Genomic DNA, 19,464 nt, shown 5'->3' on the forward strand with positions numbered 1-19,464 from the left:
ACATGCTTTTTCTGGTTTTTTGTATATTGTATAATAGGCATTTGTGAAGAATTAATAACTACTATGTCCTCTAGTACAGTACAAATTCATAAAAGGTAAAAGGCTCAATGAGGTAACATAATATCACAATTCACACGCCTCTTAAACCCAATTACAGTATAAACCAAAAAATATTAAATAATTATAAAAGTGAGTTACCATATGATTCATTTTAAAAAGAAGTCTCTTCGCTATAAACTCTCTTTATATAAGCCGCAGACAGTTGACTGGTTGGCTTTTCCATGTGCCGCTATTTGTAGTCTAGGTATGCTTTCCATTACTGAACTCAAGAGTGCTTTTTGAAAACAAAAGCATACACTGTGTCCAGGGTATTGCTCTCAAATAGCCATCTTCCTTATATCCTGGGGTAAAACTCCATAAACAGAGCAAATATTTTGAAGGAAGAAGAGACTCTCTTAAGATTAGTTCAAACACTGATCATCAGACATAGCCTGCTATGAATGCTTGTGCAGAACTCACTTTCAAGTAAACACCTCACCATTCTTTTGTTGGCATGACAACAGGCTTTCTCACTCTCTATTGGAATGGCACAGAGAATTCACAACAGCAGGGAAATCATATTTCCAATTTAAAATGATAGTCTATGGAGAAAATAGGCATGCAGACTAGACCACTGTATAATAGGTGATAGTATTGGATCAAATCCAATAGCAAGCGCCTTATTTTCTTGACTTTTACACTAGTAACTGCACTGACTTCAGTGGAATTACTCCGAACTTACACTGAGGTAGTAAGAGAACCCTTGGGCCTGGCATGTGTTAAATCACTACTATAGTGGAACCACATCAACACGCCCAGAAGTTACAAATCCACATCACTGCCTTACAATAATATAAACCATTTAATCTACAAAGAGTGTGATCCTACTGCCACCAAAATCATTTGGGTCCTGATCAAATACCATAAAATTCAAGGCAGTCCATAGTATTGCCAGCAAATTCAAGGGAGTTGGACTGTGAACTTGGAGTACTGCAGTTGGCAGCTTGGGTGGATGTAGGATTAGGAACAAAAATTGGAAAGGGAACAAGAAATGTCATCCTTGCCTAAAATTTAAAAAAATAAAAAGGTAAATGTCTGCAGTGGCCTGTTTATCAAATGTATGTGTGACTGTAGCTAAGGAACTTGTCCTGGGAGGGTTTGGAGCACGATACAAAAGAATTTAGTGTGCTGACCTCAAAGTAATAGGTCATTTAGTTCTCCAATTAGTGTTTTCATAGGGTATGAGCCAAAGCATTGCAACTGGTCACAATGCTGAACAAGTGTTTGAGTTAGTCCCTTCCTTTCATACTTGAGTTCAAGAGTATGTTTCCTGACGCATAGACTCTCTTCTTTCTGAGTTCGTACATTTTCAAGGAGAAGTAGTTCCTCCTCCCGTATCTGCTTTTCATGCTCAGTCATTGTCTGAAAACTCACAACGTGAAAGCACAGAGACCTATGACACTTGACAAGGTCCAAAGCCCTGTATAGCTTTACAATAACATTCCAGAAAGACTTTCAAAAGCAAAGCTGGCCATTAAGTTTCATTAAGTGATTTCCACTTTGCTCCCCACAAGTTATTCACTTTGTTCTAAAACTGCCACCCACACAGAGTGCTCGCCAACTGAAATATTTTCTCGTTTTCCAAGTTTAGTCCTCAAGAAAGTTTCCTAATTGATGGCCCTGAAGTCTGTATCCTATTTACTCACAGACAATGTACAACACTGTTAATGACTGAGCAATCTTCCTGACTTTTGCCCCCAGAACTGACCCGGAGTGATCACCACTAGGAAGGAGTAAGTAATTCAGTTTTCATGACCATTCAGTTATTGCTAGCGACTGCCACCTGGAATTATAAAGATTAGAACTGCAAAAGACTTATTAGGTCAAACTATTCCACTTTGCTGGCAGTGCCGGTCTGATCTCAGTATGGGATTCATTCCAAGCCTATTGAAGTTGACGGGAATATTGCAGTTCTCTACCCCTATTTCTCTGACTCTGCAGTCCTCACATCTCTGACTGCCTTTCTGTCAGCTCCTCACAGATGTCCCCCCTCCATCTACATCTCAACAGGGAGAAAAATGAACATATCTTCTCATCCAATCCTGTCATCATCACCACAGACAACTCCACTATCTGCCCCATCATATGAGCTTGTAACTGTAGTGGGGCTTTTTGACCCAATCCTCAGCATTGCCCCACCTACATCCAGGCTGTTAAATGCTGTCATTTCTTCTTCTATGGCATCTCTGAAATCTGTCTTTTAATATCCATCCCTTACCACTAATGTCCTTATCCATATCTTACACTATGTCTACACTACAGCCTATGTCAGCAGAATTTATATTGCACAGGAGTGTGAATAAACCACCTCCCTGAGTGACATAAGTTATACCGACACAAGTGCTTGTGTGCACAGTGCTATGTCAGTGGGAGAGCATCTCCCGCCAACATAGCTTCTGCCGGTTGTGGAGGTGGTTTTATTATTCCGACAAGAGAGAGTTTTCCTGTCGGCAGAACATCTTCACCAGATGCGTTGCAGAGGCACAGCTGTACCAATACAATGATCTAAGCAAAATACTATTGCCAAAACATTCCTCTCTTCTTTGACTCTGCCTACATCCCGTTCATCTTCAAATCCCTTCACTGGCTTCCTCTTACCTCCTGTATCACATTAAAACTTGTCTTCCACTTCAATGCCTTGCAGAATCTCATTCCATTACCACCATTGCCCTAGTTTCATATATATACTTCACTATAAAGTAGCACGGTTCTGCTTTTTAAAATCCAAGCCAAGAATACATCTGTATATATACCTAGTATGTGAAGAAAAAATCACCTAAAACAGCTTCGCTTCTAATAGATAAACATCACTTCAGATTGAACTGCAAGGATATTTTGCTGCACTTTTCAGCAACATCAATGCTTCTGCGTGAAAATTTTCAACTTTGCCAATATTACAGGATGTACAATGCCAAATCCTCAGCTGTTTACTTACAGCCAGATTCTGTTATTCTCATTTATACTGAGGAATACCTAAATTCAGAAGTAACGCCACTGAACTCAGTGAGACTAGCCGAGCAATAAGGATTTATTTAGTGTAAGGGTGGCAGAAATTGGCCCTTAGAGCACAGGAAGAAAAAATGATAATTTCTGTGAGGTAAACCACGAAGGCGCCTCAAAAACTCCTCTTTGTAGTATCACTGCTCAGTTATCCATGTTCCATGACACCTCACTGCTCTCCCCAACATGCTTCCGATGTATTTACAGTGCTTTAGTAAATGACAGAGGTACCAAAAAGATGTGGTTCTGATCTGATAACACTCTGCAAATCAAATTGGCATCCTGAAAAATCAGTTCCTAAATTTCTTTGCTTGCGTTTACTGATTAAATGATACTGCTGAAAAGAGAAGACTAATAAATGGAGAGAAAAAACAAAATTATGGATAGAAAATGACACATTAAGTCTGTGACACTACTTCCTGGAAACTCATCAGGCTTGGAAACAAATTTCTTTTTCATGTTCTGTAACCATCACCAAGTCTCTGTGGCATTTCGGAATGTTTTAGAAACAAAATTACACAGTAAATTACTATCATGTATTATTTATATAGCACTCACATACAGACACTAGGTATGTAGCGGAGGGATGCAAGAAAAGTAAATTGATAACTTCACCATTTTCTCTTAGAACATCTCAATAGTTCCACAGGTTAGTTTAGTTTCTCTCTGATTCACTATCACTTCATGATGTAGGGCAGGGGTAGGCAACCTATGGCACGCGAGCTGATTTTCAGTGGCACTCACACTGCCTGGGTTCTGGCCACCAGTCCTGGGGGCTCTGCATTTTAATTTAATTTTAAATGAAGTTTCATAAACATTTTAAAAACCTTATTTACATTACATACAACAATAGTTTAGTTATATATTATAGCCTTATAGAAAGAGATCTTCTAAAAACGTTAAATTGTATTACTGGCACGTGAAACCTTAAATTAGAGTGAACGAAGACTCAGCACACCACTTCTGAAAGGTTGCCGACCCCTGGTGTAGGGGGAAGGGAGCTGGGGTTAAATGGGTTTTTGGATTAAGTGAATTCTAAGAAGGGATTTAAAGTAGGAGGGTGTTGGCCCACATTAGGCTGGGTTGAGGATTCATGGATAGTAGGCCATATGGAAGAAGACATAAAGATGGGAGATGGATCAGTATAAAAAGAGTAATTAGTAAAGGTGCTAGGGGACATTAAATGGGGTCAGGGTTGAGTAGACTTATTCTTCATCAATATCCTTTTATCACTAATATTTACCCAGAAAGGCTGCAAACTATTAAACTCACAAAGTTTTGCAACAGACCTTTCTTTTAAAATGTCACTGATCAAAACAGACATAATTTGGTGCCATGTGCCTTTAAGATTTTTCCTTTGAAAAATCCAGATTTACTTTAAAAAATTTTTTAAAAAGCACAACTGCCATAAGCTTCTGGTGCTTCTCTAAATGCTATTCTTATAGCTAAACAATATTCCTCCAGAGTAGATTTGATGTTGGTGAACCAGAAAAAAAGTTTTCTTTTTTGTTCTTACACAGACTCAGTGCTTGAAAGTGAGCAAGTACGACCTATTGGAGGCATCGAGTGGGGGCAGTTAGTTAGATTTCCGAGTGGGAACTCAAGACAGGGGTATTTTTTGTAATTTTAAGAGGAACCCCTATATTAAACCTGTCTCTTGTTGCTGCGGACACCACCTGGCAGACTGGTTACAGAAATACTGTTTAAAAGCACTTGATAGTGTCTGTTTACTTTAAAACCAAACTCTCTCAGTCTTGCCCAGTTTCTTAAACATGTTTCAAGGTAGTTCCAATTTATGCCAATTTTACATTTCCATTTTATTTGTTATTATTTCTATCTCCCATGCACTTTATTTAGAGTGGTTAATATGGGCAAAGCTGTTTGACACAGCTTTAATAGCCTGATCCAGACTCCCCAAAGCATCTTCTACAACCAGAAGAAAATGAAATAAAATACACCTCTACCTTGATATAACGCTGTCCTTGGGAGGCAGAAAATCTTACCGCTTTATAGGTGAAACCGCATTATATCTAACTTGCTTTGATCGGCCAGAGTGAACAGCCCTGCCCCCCTTGAGCACTGCTTTATCGCGTTATATCCAAATTCATGTTATATCGGGTCGTGTTATATCGGGCTAGAGGTGTAATTTAGAAATTAGGTTAGTGCCCTTGATTAAAGACACAATGACTTTTTGGCCATGACTAAACTAGCTGCAGCCTTACTTAAAAGGCTCTTGGGAAGCCTTGCCCAACACACTGACAGAGAAAGGATTTGAGGAAAGACAATTTAACATGCATCACAGGAGAAAGGAACAGAAGCTTTCATCTGTCTGCATTCTAAACTTTGACCTTACATGAAGAGTCGGTATTATATAGTCACAGGCATTTCACATGCAACAGCAAACCAAATTAGTGAAAGAACAGCTGAGCCATGTAAAGTAACAGGACCAGATCCTTGACGAAAAAAATCAGCGTAGTTCTAGCGCCAGTGACATCAATGAGAGGAGAGTTCAACCAATGCTGTACTCTTTTGAAATTAATTATCACAAGCAGTATCTGTGTTGGTATTCACAGCAGGCAGACCAGGCACTGAATTAGAATAAAGACTGAATTGCCCTTGTACCAAGATAAATCTACACTAGAAATCCCTGATCAGTTTTTAAGCAATCATGTAATGCTTTTACCAGTGGTATAAATTCTAGCATAAACCTAGCATAGGGATTTTTGCCACTGTAACATCTAACCATGGCTGTAAAAATACCTTTGCCTAGTCTATGCCAGAGCTTATACTAGAGTTAAAAAATGGGTCTGAGGTTCCTTAATGTAGACAAAACCTTAGAAGTGGTCTCTCTAAAACAATGGGGGGGGGCATTGTGAGTGCTTACACCACTTCTGCCTTTGCTATAGATAAATAGAAGACATCAGTCTCCAAGAATGTCAATTATAAACATTAAAAATCTCATCCACTACTTAGGGCAAACTAAACCTGCATTGAATCTGCATGCTTATGCAATTCCCACAGATTTTGCTGGATGCTCTTCAATTTCAGCTTTCACTTAAAAAAACCTGAAGCTTTTAGCTGTTCTGAATGCAAAAATAGCTGTTGCAATGTAAATCAAACTACTGCCATTTTACTGAGACTGCAACAAGACAGAATGAAGGAATAGAACCAAGAGAGGTGTGAACTTGCCCTATAAATTTTAACAATGGTACGTTTGCATTTAAAAGCTTCAAGCAGACTATGAGCTGCGACCAGCTGACTTTCCTCTGAAGAACCCGCATTGGCCACTGTCAGAAGACAGGATTCTGAGATAGATGGACCTTTGGTCTGACCCAGGTTGGCCGTTCTTATCTACTTATGACTTTAAGTTGAGTATGAATGACTCTTGTCAGATCCGTGGATATTTCTGAACTGATACTTGTGCCCTTAAAATGCTTATTTTGAGGCACTTTAGTTTAGGTAGAATTTTGTATACTCGAGAAATGAGTCAATGCAGCTTATCTTTTGTTTGAAGAATTAACAAAAAATATTGCCGTAGCTTTTCTCCAGATATAAATTACCCCAAGCAACAGTGATGTTACTCCTTATCAAGCTAGTCAATCCTCAATCTAGTTTTCCACTAGAAATTAAATCATTTTCTAATCCGTGCTATGGTGGCACTGCTAGGGCCATTGAATAGGGAAAATGTTGAAAATACCATTGTGCTGATGCTGAAAAATAATTAAAACCCCAAAATGAAAGCACTACACTTGAAGAGAGCTGGGTCACATGAGGTTGTAAACCCCTTTCAAAATAGCAGAGGCCACTGAGGGAATCAGGAGCTGGCAAGATATTTAAACAAGATGAAATTCTGCCACTGGACAATGACAGATCCAGCACTTCTTTTGGACTTTATTACCTTAATTCAGCAAGGTACTTTACTCATGTACTTCAAGTTACTTATGTGCTTGTCTCACTGAAGTCAATGTTTTTTGAAAGTCAGTGGGACTACTCATGCTTAAAGATAGGCATGTGCTTAAGCACCGTTCTGTATTAGGGCTTTAAAACAGTTGATAATCGGAAACTAAAAGCACAGGATACATCTAGACAAAGTAAGGGCAGATAATGAGCAACTTTCCCTCAGAGTCTGCCAATGAATTCCAGTCCAGCAATTCCCCACTTAGAGAATTGGGAAGGTATTGTCACATGGACAAATGTAAACTAAGAGAGGGAGTTAAGAGATGCTCCAATTTATTTCTGACACATGGTTCTCAAGAGCACAATTTCAGAGATTCAGGTTTCCCTAACAAGTAAAATAAGTTACTAAAACACATCATTCCTGTGTTTAAAAAAATCTAGGTTAAGGGATTTAAAAATACAAATATTTATATAAATATAAATACAAATATTCCAGTCTAAACCATTCGAGGCAGCCTATTTGCCCTGTCTACCCAATCTATCAAGTTGTTATACTGGTGACCAGCACCGTAGTGTCTGAGTGCGTCTCACAGTTCAGAAGATATAATAATATTCCTCTAATACTTCATCAGGTAGGAAAATCTGCTCAATTTTTTGAGAGTGGTTGGGGTGGGGGTCATGAGCACGTGTGTACGAGCACTATTGCGGGAAAGCTAACTTGAAGGAACGAGCTGTACATTTAGTTCTGAATGCAGGAAGGTTAATAGTCATCCTGGGAGTGAATTCCATTATTTTCTTCTGCTTCCTGTGAAAGTTCTGTCTACCAAGCTCAAGAGTCTCCCCACTACTGGCTGAAAACCTTATTGCTGCAAAGGAATGTAGCTATTGTGAGAGGTCATGGCTACAGAAAGATGGTCTGACACTTGGGTAGCTAGGGCCCTAGGTGTATGAGCATTTATTATCAAGCTAATATTTTAACAACTGTGCATCAGTTTACTACTGACTTTATTTCAGCAAATCTCAGCCCTATGTTAATAGTAAACTTGATATGGTTTGGTTCCTTCTCTTTCTAGGTAGGAGGTATGTGTGCAATATTACCTGGGGATCCCCAAATGGAGCAAGCACAGATAATCCTATTGCATTCTATTACTTAGTAAGTAAGGACTGGAGAAAATCCTGTATTTCTGTTGGAAAGCAGTGTTCTTAGAAGCTGTTCCATACACTGGTAAAGTGACCAGAATAATTTCTTAGGTGTAGAGCTACTGCCTACAGTGATGCTTGAAAATACTGGGCCCGCTCATACAATATGTTGAGCATCTCTTGTGAGACGCTGAGTGCCTTCCTCTCCCACCAAAGTCAGCAGAAATTGAGAGCGACTCATCACCTGACAGGAGATCCTCAGTACCCCACAAAACTGGCCCCATTATATAATAATCACCCCTGCTCAGACATCTGTTTATTTAAAACTAACAATGATTAAGAAGCTCATCTCTCTATACTGTCTATTGGAGAAGAGAATTTGGCTAGCAGGGTATGAGAGAGTTCAGGAGTGCTTTCTGGGTGGGAGGTTTCAGCCCTTTATTTGGCATTTGGCCAATATATTACCACGTATTTCATTTTCTTTCTGCATATATGTGCTGAAGGAATTTGTTGATGGGTATACCTTATAAATGGAAAAGTAAAGTTGCTAATAATAAAATTCAATATAGTCTCTTTGCGAAGTGGGAGATCTAAATATGATACTTGGCCAAAGACACCAAATTAAATGGTTCTTGAAGGCCAGGGGTGAAAGTAACTTAAAGGACTTACTGGTACACCAGAGTCCTGAGCGGGGCATGGCCTCAACCGAAAGAGGCATGACTTCAGCCAGAAGAGGCGGGGCCTTTCAAGATTTAAAGGCCCTGGGGCTCCGGCTGTGGCTGGGATCCCCAGGGCCTTTAAATCATCCCGGACCTACCAGCTGCAGAGGTGGGCCCGAGCCCTTTAAATCCCTGCCGGAGCCCTTTAAATCCCCGGTGCTCCTGCCACTGCGCCGCCCGAGCCCCGCTGCCGGAGCTCCGTCGGCGATTTAAAGGGCTCAGGGCTCCCCGCACTGGCAGGAGCACCGAGCCCTTTAAATCCCTGCCCGAGGAGCTCCGGCGGTGCTTTAAAGGGCCTGCAGCTCCCCGCAGTGGCTGGAGCCCTGGGCCCTTTAAATCGCCACCAGAGAAGCCGGTCCAGTCCCCGCAGCCCAAGCCCTGCAAGCCCAAATCAGCTGACATGGGCCAGCCTCTGGTTTTTAATTGCAATGTGTAGACATACCCAGAGTGGCTGATAAGATAGTATGCTCTGCCTGCCATTTCCAGCAGCTAGGATGCAAGCAAGAATTAACATTAGAGACAGAAACTAGGTTCGCTCTTTTGCTATCCTTTCTTTCTCCCTTGGTGTGTGTGTTTGGTTGGTTTTGTCCTTAAGGAAACCAGACAAGTTATTTCTCTTTTCCGCAAAAAGGACAGTTAATATCATCTAAGAAGTCCATCAAGCAGAGGTATCCCCCTATAAAGGAGTCTGTATAGCTAAAGAGAATGGGAATAAGGGAAATTGTTCAAATGAAAACCTTAATTAATTCTTTAAGTTCCAAATGCTTTAACTGTTTTCTGTCCTTTTTTGTGTTCAACAAAAGGTTCAAGATTTTTAATGGCAGTTGTTACAATGAAAATAAGTCAGCAAGACCTTTCCATGGAACCCCAGACCACACTTAACGGTTTAATGCTGTAACAGTAAACAAGGGTTTTATTAACATTTTATCCTTTGTTGGGCAAGAGATATTCCCTTAGCAACACTATAGGTGTGTTCTCTGTGACTAATGTTTGGCTTAGACAACTGCACCTTTGATCTAACAGACCCAGGATTTGTTTACATTTCAGGAATGCTGCAAAGTCCACTTTTTCTTCCCTTGGGCATTTGGGGAGGAGGTGGCTTGGAAGAAATGGACTGTTTGGGGCTGTACTCGTTATTGGTTAGGCTATTTTATTCTGGTTATTCAAGGTCCCACATTTTGTTTTAAGCCCACTGCCTTCTCATTCGGATCTTTCGTTAAGAACCATCGTCAATCTGTGCTGTGCAGAAGTCTTTGTTAAAGAATAAAGTAATCTTATTGTCACCCTGGCCTTCCCCTCACAAACCCTCCCTAATGTTTTGTCACCCATTGCATTGTATCCTTCGATATTTGTTTATAAACTCCTTGGGGCAGGGATCATCCTGACTTACCTGTATTGCTAGGCATCTATCTCACTTCGGAGCAATATAAAATAGTAAATAAGGTAAGAGCTGATGTAGTACATTTAAGACAACCAGGTCCTGCTGTATTTAATGAACAGAAACAGATGTACTAATGATTCCCAGCAATTATTTTTAAATTCCTATATTCTGGAATTGCTATGGTTAGTAAATCAAGTTTGTGTCAATAACCCCACCTCTCATCCCAAAATTTCTCAGTGAATTTTGGAGAATATGTCCTGGCATTCAAGTCTATTGCCATTTCTCAAGAAACAAAGTTAGATTTTTCTTTAACTTTAGAAATTTGGAAAATGAACTAAAATATCCAATTTTTTGAAAATAACTCTTAGATCAAATGTTTTAAGCAAAATCTTAAACTCAAATATTTTCATTGCTCTCCCTAAGCAAGACTAAAATATTGTATGAACAGTCATATTTGGTGTAACTCAAATTCTGACAGCAATTGTTTAGCTCATAATTCAGCAAACACAAGGTATATTAAAATTGTCTTGGCACAATTTCCTGTAATAATAGTGTCGGTAGGTATTAAAAACAGGATAGAAGGTTTTTGAAGTAATTCTCTTGACTTTTGTTTACAAATTATAAATCACCCCATCACAAGCCATCAAAGTGCAGGATTCACCAGTTTTGCACTCTTGGGTCCTGATTCTGCATGTGATGCCCAGAGCCCATATGGAACCTCACCACTTCAGTAGGGTTCCATATGGGGACAGGGATTCTCTGACAAGATAACTGGCTCTGTGGATGAGGGGAAAGCAGTGGACATGTTATTCCTTGACTTTAGCAAAGCTTTTGATACGGTCTCCCACAGTATTCTTGCTGGCAAGTTAAAGAAGTGTGGGCTGGATGAATGGACTATAAGGTGGATAGAAAGCTGGGTAGATCGTCGAGCTCAACGGGTAGTGTTCAATGGCTCCATGTCTAGTTGGCAGCCGGTATCAAGCAGAGTGCCCCAAGGGTCGGTCCTGGGGCCGGTTTTGTTCAATTTTGTCATTAATGATCTAGAGGATGGTGTGGACTGCACCCTCAGCAAGTTTGCAGATGACATTAAACTGGGAGGCGTGGTAGATACTCTGGAGGGTAGGGATAGGATACAGAGGGGCCTAGACAAATTAGAGGATTGGGCCAAAAGAAATCTGATGAGGTTCAACAAGGACAAGTGCAGAGTCCTGCACTTAGTACAGAAGAATCCCATGCACTGCTACAGTCGAGGGACCGAGTGGCCAGGCAGCAGTTCTGCAGAAAAGGACCTAGGGGTTACAGTGGACGAGAAGCTGGATATGAGTCAACAGTGTGCCCTTGTTGTCAAGAAGGCTAACAGCATTTTGGGCTGTATAAGTAGGGGCATTGACAGCAGATCGAAGGACGTGATCATTCCCCTCTATTCGACATTGGTGAGGCCTCATCTGGAGTACTGTGTCCGGTTTTGGGTCCCACAGTACAAGAAGGATGTGGAAAAATTGGAAAGAGTCCAGCGGAGGGCAACAAAAATGATTAGGGGGCTGGAGCACATGACTTATGAGGAGAGGCTGAGGGAACTGGGATTGTTTAGTCTGCAGAAGAGAAGAATCAGGGGGGATTTGATGGCTGCTTTCAACTACCTGAAAAGGGGGTTCCAAAGAGGATGGATCTAGACTGTTCTCAGTGGTACCAGATCACAGAACAAGGAGTAACGGTTTCAAGTTGCAGTGGGGGAGATTTAGGTTGGCTATTAGGAAAAACTTTTTCACTAGGAGGGTGGTGAAGCACTGGAATGGGTTACCTAGGGAGGTGGTGGAATCTCTTTTCTTAGAGGTTTTTAAGGTCAGGCTTGACAAAGCAATGACTGGGATAATTTAGTTGCAGATTGGTCCTGCTTTGAGCAGGGGGTTGGACTAGATGACCTCCTGAGGTCCCTTCCAACCCTGATATTCTATTATTCTGTGCACTTGTGCACATTGCAGGGCTGAGGATCTTATGTTGCTAGCAACATATTGGACCTGATCACCCTAAATGCTTCTACTCATTGAGGGACCACACAGCTCAGTTGGATCTTGGATGATTGCATAGAAAAGAGGGAAGTGCTGCCTCCACAGCATCATCGTACTGTTGCCCCTGTGAGTTTAGAGCTCAGCAAGCTGGGTACGGTTGTAAGGACTACTCTCCCAGGGCATTGGTTCATCCCATCAATCCCAAACAATTGACCTAGTCAACCTTATCCTACATTGGAAGACCCTCAATGATGTGAACCCCTTTCCCCTCAAGGAGGTCTTTGGAGACTGCTGATCGAGGGAGTCATGCTGATATACAGAGACAGAGACTAGCCACTATTTGAAAGCTATAGGTTTCCAGGGATGTCCCAAGATCTGTAGATTCAGGGGGCTCAGTGCTTAAAGTGGTCTGAAAAAAGTGGGAAGCCTATCATAAACTGGGAATCAGCAGCTTTGGTAAGACATTGCTTAAAGTGCACCCCTCGGCAACCCAGCTCAATTATTTTATTTTTTTGCCAGGTCTACACAACCCATTGGGACATCACCCAACTTTAAGCACTACAGGTCTGACTCCTCTGACTGTTCCCTAGGAGTTAAGGCAAACATTGCCTCCTTCCACTGTCAACATGAAATTCACAGAATTTCCTGTCCTGCTTGGGTTTTTCTCACATAAGAGATAATCTAGCCTCTAATCTCTTTTGGCTTTCCAAACACTGGAAAGTTTTCACTGGTTTGTATGGGGGCAGGTTGTTTACTACTATGAACTCTTATCCACTGCTATCTCCTGAAATAGTAAGAACCTAAGTGAAAACAATGTAAGTTCTCTGGACAGGGACAATGTAAGTTCTAATTCTGTGCACAGCATCTAACACAGTGGAGCCATGATCCCTTGCTACTGCAATACGAATAAATAATCCCAATAGCCAAGGAGAATAATGATAAAATACTGAAATTATATGGACTAGCGTGGCACATTTTAAGACAGTGTTTTGCAAAAGTATGATGCACGTCCCCCTCACACTAGCTACAAAGTTCAGAAGATGTATACATTAAAATGGGTAAGTCTCTACCAATACATAGCAAGGTGGAGGGACCAGAATTGGTTTCATTGTGCTTAAGTGGAGTTCAGTTTTCAAAAGTTTAGAAAAAACTGTTTTGATGTGAATTTTGTCTTTTTTGTCATATATGTGCCACAGCTAATGATCTTGATGCTCCCCTAAGAGTGTTACCCTCTCATAACATGATGTACACGCTAAGATGTTTCCAACAGTATATAAATAGTTCTTTTTTATTTTAAAACAACACCAGTTTGGGGTATACTATCCTATACAGACAGTACAATATATCTAATATGCAGTGTAAACACAGCCACTCATATATACAATGCATGCACAACATATAGTACATGGGTTGCATTTGCAGCTAACTGATTATTATATTTCTTGTTCTGTGCATATTTTTTTCTTTTTAACTTGAAATTCCACATTTACAATAAAAATACTTTAAAAAATGAAGTCACGTTGCAACCACATAAAACTTAGACCGTGATCCTGCAAAAATTTACACACTTACTTTAAGTACGCAAGTTGTCCCACTAGGACTCTTAGGCTTAAAGTTAAGTACATGTGTAAGTCTTTGCAGGATTGAGGCCTTGCACATTTAAAGATCCAGGGCCCCATGCTCCCTTCTGCATCTATGCTTGGAGGAAATCCTGTCTCCACAGAGAAGAAAGTTCTTTGCAACATGCTTCCCCTCTTCCTTCTCAGGCCAAGATAGCTTTTGGCAAGCTCTGTCGCATTCCAGCTGAGGATGTGTTTATCGGTGCTGCTTTTCCACATAAAGGGTGGAATTTAGGGCCAAGCCTGCCCGTGACCACCTTATGAAGGCCTCATCAGGGGGTAACTGTCTACCCCAGGTGGCTGATTATTAGGTCCAGGTGCTCGACTATCCAAGCTTAGTTAGACGAAAACTCTAAATGGAGACAGGAAGCTCTAGTAGGGAGGAGCTCCCTGGAGAAGGCTGAGCAGGGAGCCTAGAGGGTGAGCTGTCTGTGGAACCCACCAGAATGAGGAACCTGTAAGAGATGCTCTTAGAGAGGGGAGCCTTGTAGGAAGAGGGATGCAGTCAGCAGGTATCCTAGAGGACCTGGTCTCAGCCAGGGTCTCCCAGACAGTGGTCGGAGGCTCTGCCTGGCAGGGATCACCTGCTGTCCCTGGGGAAGAGTCACAGTGGACTAACCTCCCCTCACTCCAGAGAAGGCTCTTACTCTGGTAGGGGCAAGAGTCCTAACTCCAGAGGCAAAGACTGAAACTGAAAGAACCCTTGAGGAAGAGTCTGAGTAAAGGTGAGCACTGGAATCAGGTGAGAGACATATCTACTAAGAATGCTCTGTACTGGCTTTTCTGTTAATAAATGAGACCCTCCACAAGGAGGTGCTTCTTAGCATCCAACAGTCTGTTTGGACTTCTTGATTCCCATGGGCGTGGGAAAAATCAAGTAAGGGTTCATCTGTGAGGGGGCACTCCAGATCAGCCTAGCATGATGACAAACCTCTACACTGTGCAACATGCCTTTTCAGAGCAGTCAAAGTATAGACAGTCCCTGTAAGCACCACTCCAGAGGGACTTGTGCTCTCCAGTATGGACAGGAGTCAGTGTGGTCAAGTAGCAGATTGGCCCCTGCGCATTTCCCAAGATCTACCCAGAACTTGGAGATTCCACGATGGGGGTAAGGGCAAACTACACCTCCTGACACTGAAATGAATAGGGAGAATCCACACGTTGCTCTGCTGTGCAGGTCCTTCTGATGGAAGGGGAGAACAGGACCCTGTATGTTATAATGCTATAAATTTTTATAACTCTCTGGATCAATTTTATCAGTCAGTGCAATTGTCCTTGCAATCTGCTGAGAAATTATAACCTTTATCCCACAAAAAAGTTGTGCATGATATCAGATACTGCACTGGACATATGCAAACAAAAGTTTGTTTCTTAAGAGCTTTTTTTAAAGGTTAAAGCAGAATGCTAAGAAAAAATGAAACTTTAAGAATATCCTTTGCATTCATACACTTGGAAACTGAAATAGAAGCCACATGAAAGTCACTGACCTTTTCTAATTTTTCAAAATGTTCTCTGAGGAACTTCATTGGCCGGTCTGGTTTTGCGATGCAAAGGTTTACAATGCACTCTTTCAAAATCTGTTGGATGTTATGCTTCTGAACATAGAGCTCACATCCCTTCAGACTCTCATCTTCTTCCACATTGCAGGAGGAAGAAGCAGCCATCTTCAGGCTTGTAAACAGAAAACAAACGTAGGTAAGAAAATGGTGCAATTTAGATATCAAAGAGAATTCCTGAAGTCTTTTGTCAAAGCAATTTGACAGAACTAAGGTATTTTAATATTGTACATCTTCTCTTCACAAGCTAACGATTAGCACATTTCAGAGTTGTGGCACTTCACATGCAAATACTGAATCATGTCATCTCTACAAAATCAACATACCAAGAATTACAAAAAGAGCATTCAAATTATTAGACATTCTTCAACATTTAAAAACAATGGTGCAATAAATCATGCACACTATGAGTTTTAAAGATATCTGCCAGATAACAATGTAGAGTAATGTCCCCATCGGTGTACAAATGGAGTCTAGGTCCCTCTCTTCAGGGTCCTAGATTTCTGTAGAAGATGGAGGGACATCTGTCTCTAGTAAAATACTTTAACACTCCTTTTTAAAAATATATATGGGGCAGCTCTCTTGCACCAAAGATGAGTTTGGTGATGAAGGAAAAACATGTTTGATTCCTCCAATTAATGTGTGTTCACCGACTACAAAATAAAAGGGCATATGTTTGTGGTCTGTTAGATTTATATTAACTTATATCAGATAATTTAAGTTTCATCACCTCTTCTCAATTCCCATCCTCAGAGCATCTTTTGAGGTTTGCTTTCAACCCGCAGGAATGTTTCATGACTGGGGACAATTTCAAACAAGAGGGATATATTTTTTTTTTAAGAAAAACAATAGACGAGATGCTTAAATGCTCCCTTGGAACAAAAAACGGCACAGCAAAATCCTTCATCACAAGAGCCAGATGCTCTTATAAACCTGGCTCAAAATGAATCTGAAACGGGACAATTCTCCCTCCAACCAACTGAAACTTGGGCTAAGGTTGGGGATGATGTCTTAAAGCTGATTTGGAGGGAAACCCCTTCCTCCCAAGAACTCATTTTAAAGCAGCTTTTAAAGCATCTCCCTCCATGTGGGAGAGAATTTAGCTGTGTGTTTTACAATGAAGTGGGAGACTCTCATGCTGGATTGGGATTTGTTTTCGGATGGGGGTGCGGGTAGGAAAGGGGGCAGGAAAGGGGGCATCTCCTCTCCTTTCAATTGTCCCAGTGCCAGAGACGACATCCCCTCCATCAGAGCATCTCCCAGCCTTTGCGAATGGCACCGTGGAGGTGGGGGGGGGGAGGTGAAGAGAATAAGCAGCCCCCTCCCCTGCCTCCACCACTAGCACCAGGCTTTGTGCTGCAATAAGCCCATTGTTGCTGGGCAGCAGCTCCGAAGCCGGGGGGGCTAGGGGGATGGAGAGGGAAAGGGGCTGACAAAACCAGGGAGGAAGGAGGACGCGATGGTGCCAAACCAGGCTAGGGGACGAGAGGAGCCGTGGGGAAAGGATGTGGAGTCGGAGGGGCCATATAAATACCTGAGTGGCTGGAGCAGTGACAGCAGCGGCTCTTCTCTCTCTTCCCTTACGCAGGGGGGTGAGGGCTCCCGCTATTCTGCAGTGCAGCCGCCGCCTCCTTCCCTGGCTGCTGCTCCCCTTCCTCTTCCTCGGCGGCACTGGCAGGTCTCCAGCGGAGGGTTCCCCTTCACCGCCCTGCCCCCCAACCCCGGCGAGCTCGCCTACAAAGCGCTGCAGCAGCTCCCCTGCAGGAAGTCCCGTCTGCTGTCAGTCACGCACAAGCACAGCCTCCCTCCCCACCTCCTGCAGGCACAGCAGGCTCTGATTCGGGGTGGGGGGGCACCAAAGGAGGGGCACGCAGCCTGCCCCAGGGACCGCAGCGTGTGTGAGAGAGGCAGACAGATACGCCCGGGGAGGGGCCCCCTCTTCCCCCAGCCTGCGGTCCCTAATCGTCAAAGTGCCCTGGACATCTGGATCTTGATTTTTGGGGTGGTGCGTAGGAGATGGAGAAAAGGGCCAGAGGTAGGGTGACCAGACAGCAGGTGTGAAAAATCGGGACGGGGGTGGGGGGTAATAGGCGCCTATGGAAGAAAAAGGCCCAAATATCGGGACTGTCCCTATAAAATCGGGACATCTAGTCACCCTAGCCAGAGGAAATGGCAGCTGTGACATCGGTGCCACTCTGTGACAGGTGTACCCGTTCTCTGTTTCTGTGGCTCATAACCTGGGAGTCTTGCTGCATCACCAGCTGCCCCAATAGCAGCAGTTGCCAGGGGTGCTTATGAGCTGCTCTTGGCACCACGGCTGCATCCTTTTGGCTGCCTGTGCCGTTGTCACCCCGGATTAGATTACAGTAGTGCCCTTGACTTGGAGTTACGCCTTGAAACTTCTCGTGCAGAAAGCGGTGGCTTATCAGCAACGTCTCCCTCGACGTACACATGACACCTGTGCTCCACAATCACCAGCTAATGTCTGGATCAAGCTGAAGGAGCTGGGTTTGACCTAAAAAGCTTGTCACTTTCAGAAACTGCCTCTCTACCCTATGGTATTGTGGAGGTTGTCATCTTGTGAGGTGCTCAGGCTCAGAGTTCCAATGTGCTACCATTCTGCTCTACATAACTTCTTATACAACCCTCATCAGCATAGTACCAGAGTGCCTTCCAGTAGTGCAATAAGGAACGTGACTAATCTGTGTCATGTGATACATTTTCTTTCCAAGAGTGGAACCGTGTGGATCTTGGGGTACCCAGGACTGGGCATCACCTTGTTACCCGCTGCCTCCAGCACAAGAGAGACTTGCTTGTGCTTAACTGGGTGTCAGCTCCCTGATGCTACCAGCCTGTGAGCCACCCAAGCACTCTCCTCTGGGCTATGCCAGCCCTTACTTTGCCTTGAAGGTTAACAATAGGTGCATCCCATCCCCGAGCCCCTTTGAAGCATTTCCCTATAGTGTCCAGCTCCTATCCACCAAACACTCCCAGAAACTGCAGGTCTGCTGTCCCCAAGAGGAAAGTGTACATACCAGCTTGTATGATTCAACTCAGAATCCGCCCCTGCTTAATATCCCAACACTTGGATATATTTATAGTGAAAACAACGACATGTTTATTATCAGAGGTAAGAAATAGTAAGAATAATGAAAACCAAAGGTTACATATAGAACAAAATCATAACATGATTTCTAGAGACTAAACTTAACAAGCTAGCCTTCTGTCTAAAGGAATTTATCTCACCACAAATGTCCTTTGCAGCATTTTAACCAGGGCCCTTTGTGGTCCCATTTTCATGAATATAATCACACGGCTTGATTGCTTCCTAGGAGGAGAATGATGTGGTGTTTTCTTTGCCTTCTTCTTCTATCCCCCAAAGTTCACTTTCTGTACCAGAATCAAGATAACCTCTGTGGCTTAGTTTCCATTGTGCTGCCTCTCTGTTGATTTCACATCCTCCCATTGACTTTATATGTAAATGACTGTCTATGCTGTTAACTTACAATGTTTAATTTACATGCCAACAGACAGGTGACTAAACCTCTTTTGCATGACAGAAAGCCAGTTTGTCAACTCTGCCTTGATACACATTTTAAGGCAAATTTTCAGTAGACAAACATAATTCCTTGCATAGTGTCGGTACATTTCACAATGCTATTAATGATCAGTGTGATTCTGGCTTTTCTTTAAGACCTCACATGCCATATTTTGTTGAACCAGAATGTACATACTAAGAAATCTTGCCAGCTGACAGTGAAGGGTTCATCCGTCACAATAAGATTTTGTTTTGGTAGGGCTTTGTTTTTGTCTTTTAAATATATGTGCTGCTATGTAGTTGTTAGAGAAGGCAGGTCAGAAAAGTGTGTCTTGCACTTGGAATAGAAAGTGGGAATGTTTGTGACGGTCCTCAATTCCGCAAGGGAGTTAGTTCCAGTCCCTCAGACTGGACCCTGAGAAAGCTCTATCTCCAAAGACCAGATTTGGTGACCTTCAGGACATGCAGCCTGTTCTCCCAAGCTTTTTGCGGGGGTGGAGGGAAGG

At 42.5% G+C, this 19,464-nt stretch overlaps 1 protein-coding gene across 3 annotated transcripts in view; it reads right to left on the reverse strand.

Moving 5' to 3' along the window:
* The window catches only part of PRKAR1B (protein kinase cAMP-dependent type I regulatory subunit beta), a 120,271-nt gene extending 102,855 nt beyond the window's left edge, over positions 1-17,416 (reverse strand). The window contains exons 1-2 of one of the 3 annotated variants that reach the window (XM_039492928.1): positions 16,955-17,416; positions 15,352-15,535 (exon numbers count right to left, since the gene is read on the reverse strand). In XM_039492928.1, coding sequence (XP_039348862.1) covers positions 15,352-15,528 — 177 coding nt within the window. In that variant the 5' untranslated portion in view covers positions 15,529-15,535; positions 16,955-17,416. Of the gene's footprint in view, positions 1-198; positions 490-15,351; positions 15,536-16,150; positions 16,215-16,954 lie in introns of those variants that run through there. The other 2 variants (XM_039492927.1, XM_039492929.1) reach the window with 2 other exon arrangements.
* Between the last annotated feature and the right edge of the window lie 2,048 nt (positions 17,417-19,464).

Source organism: Mauremys reevesii, linkage group 10, assembly GCF_016161935.1.
Source record: "Mauremys reevesii isolate NIE-2019 linkage group 10, ASM1616193v1, whole genome shotgun sequence".
Classification (NCBI taxonomy): Eukaryota; Metazoa; Chordata; order Testudines; family Geoemydidae; genus Mauremys; species Mauremys reevesii.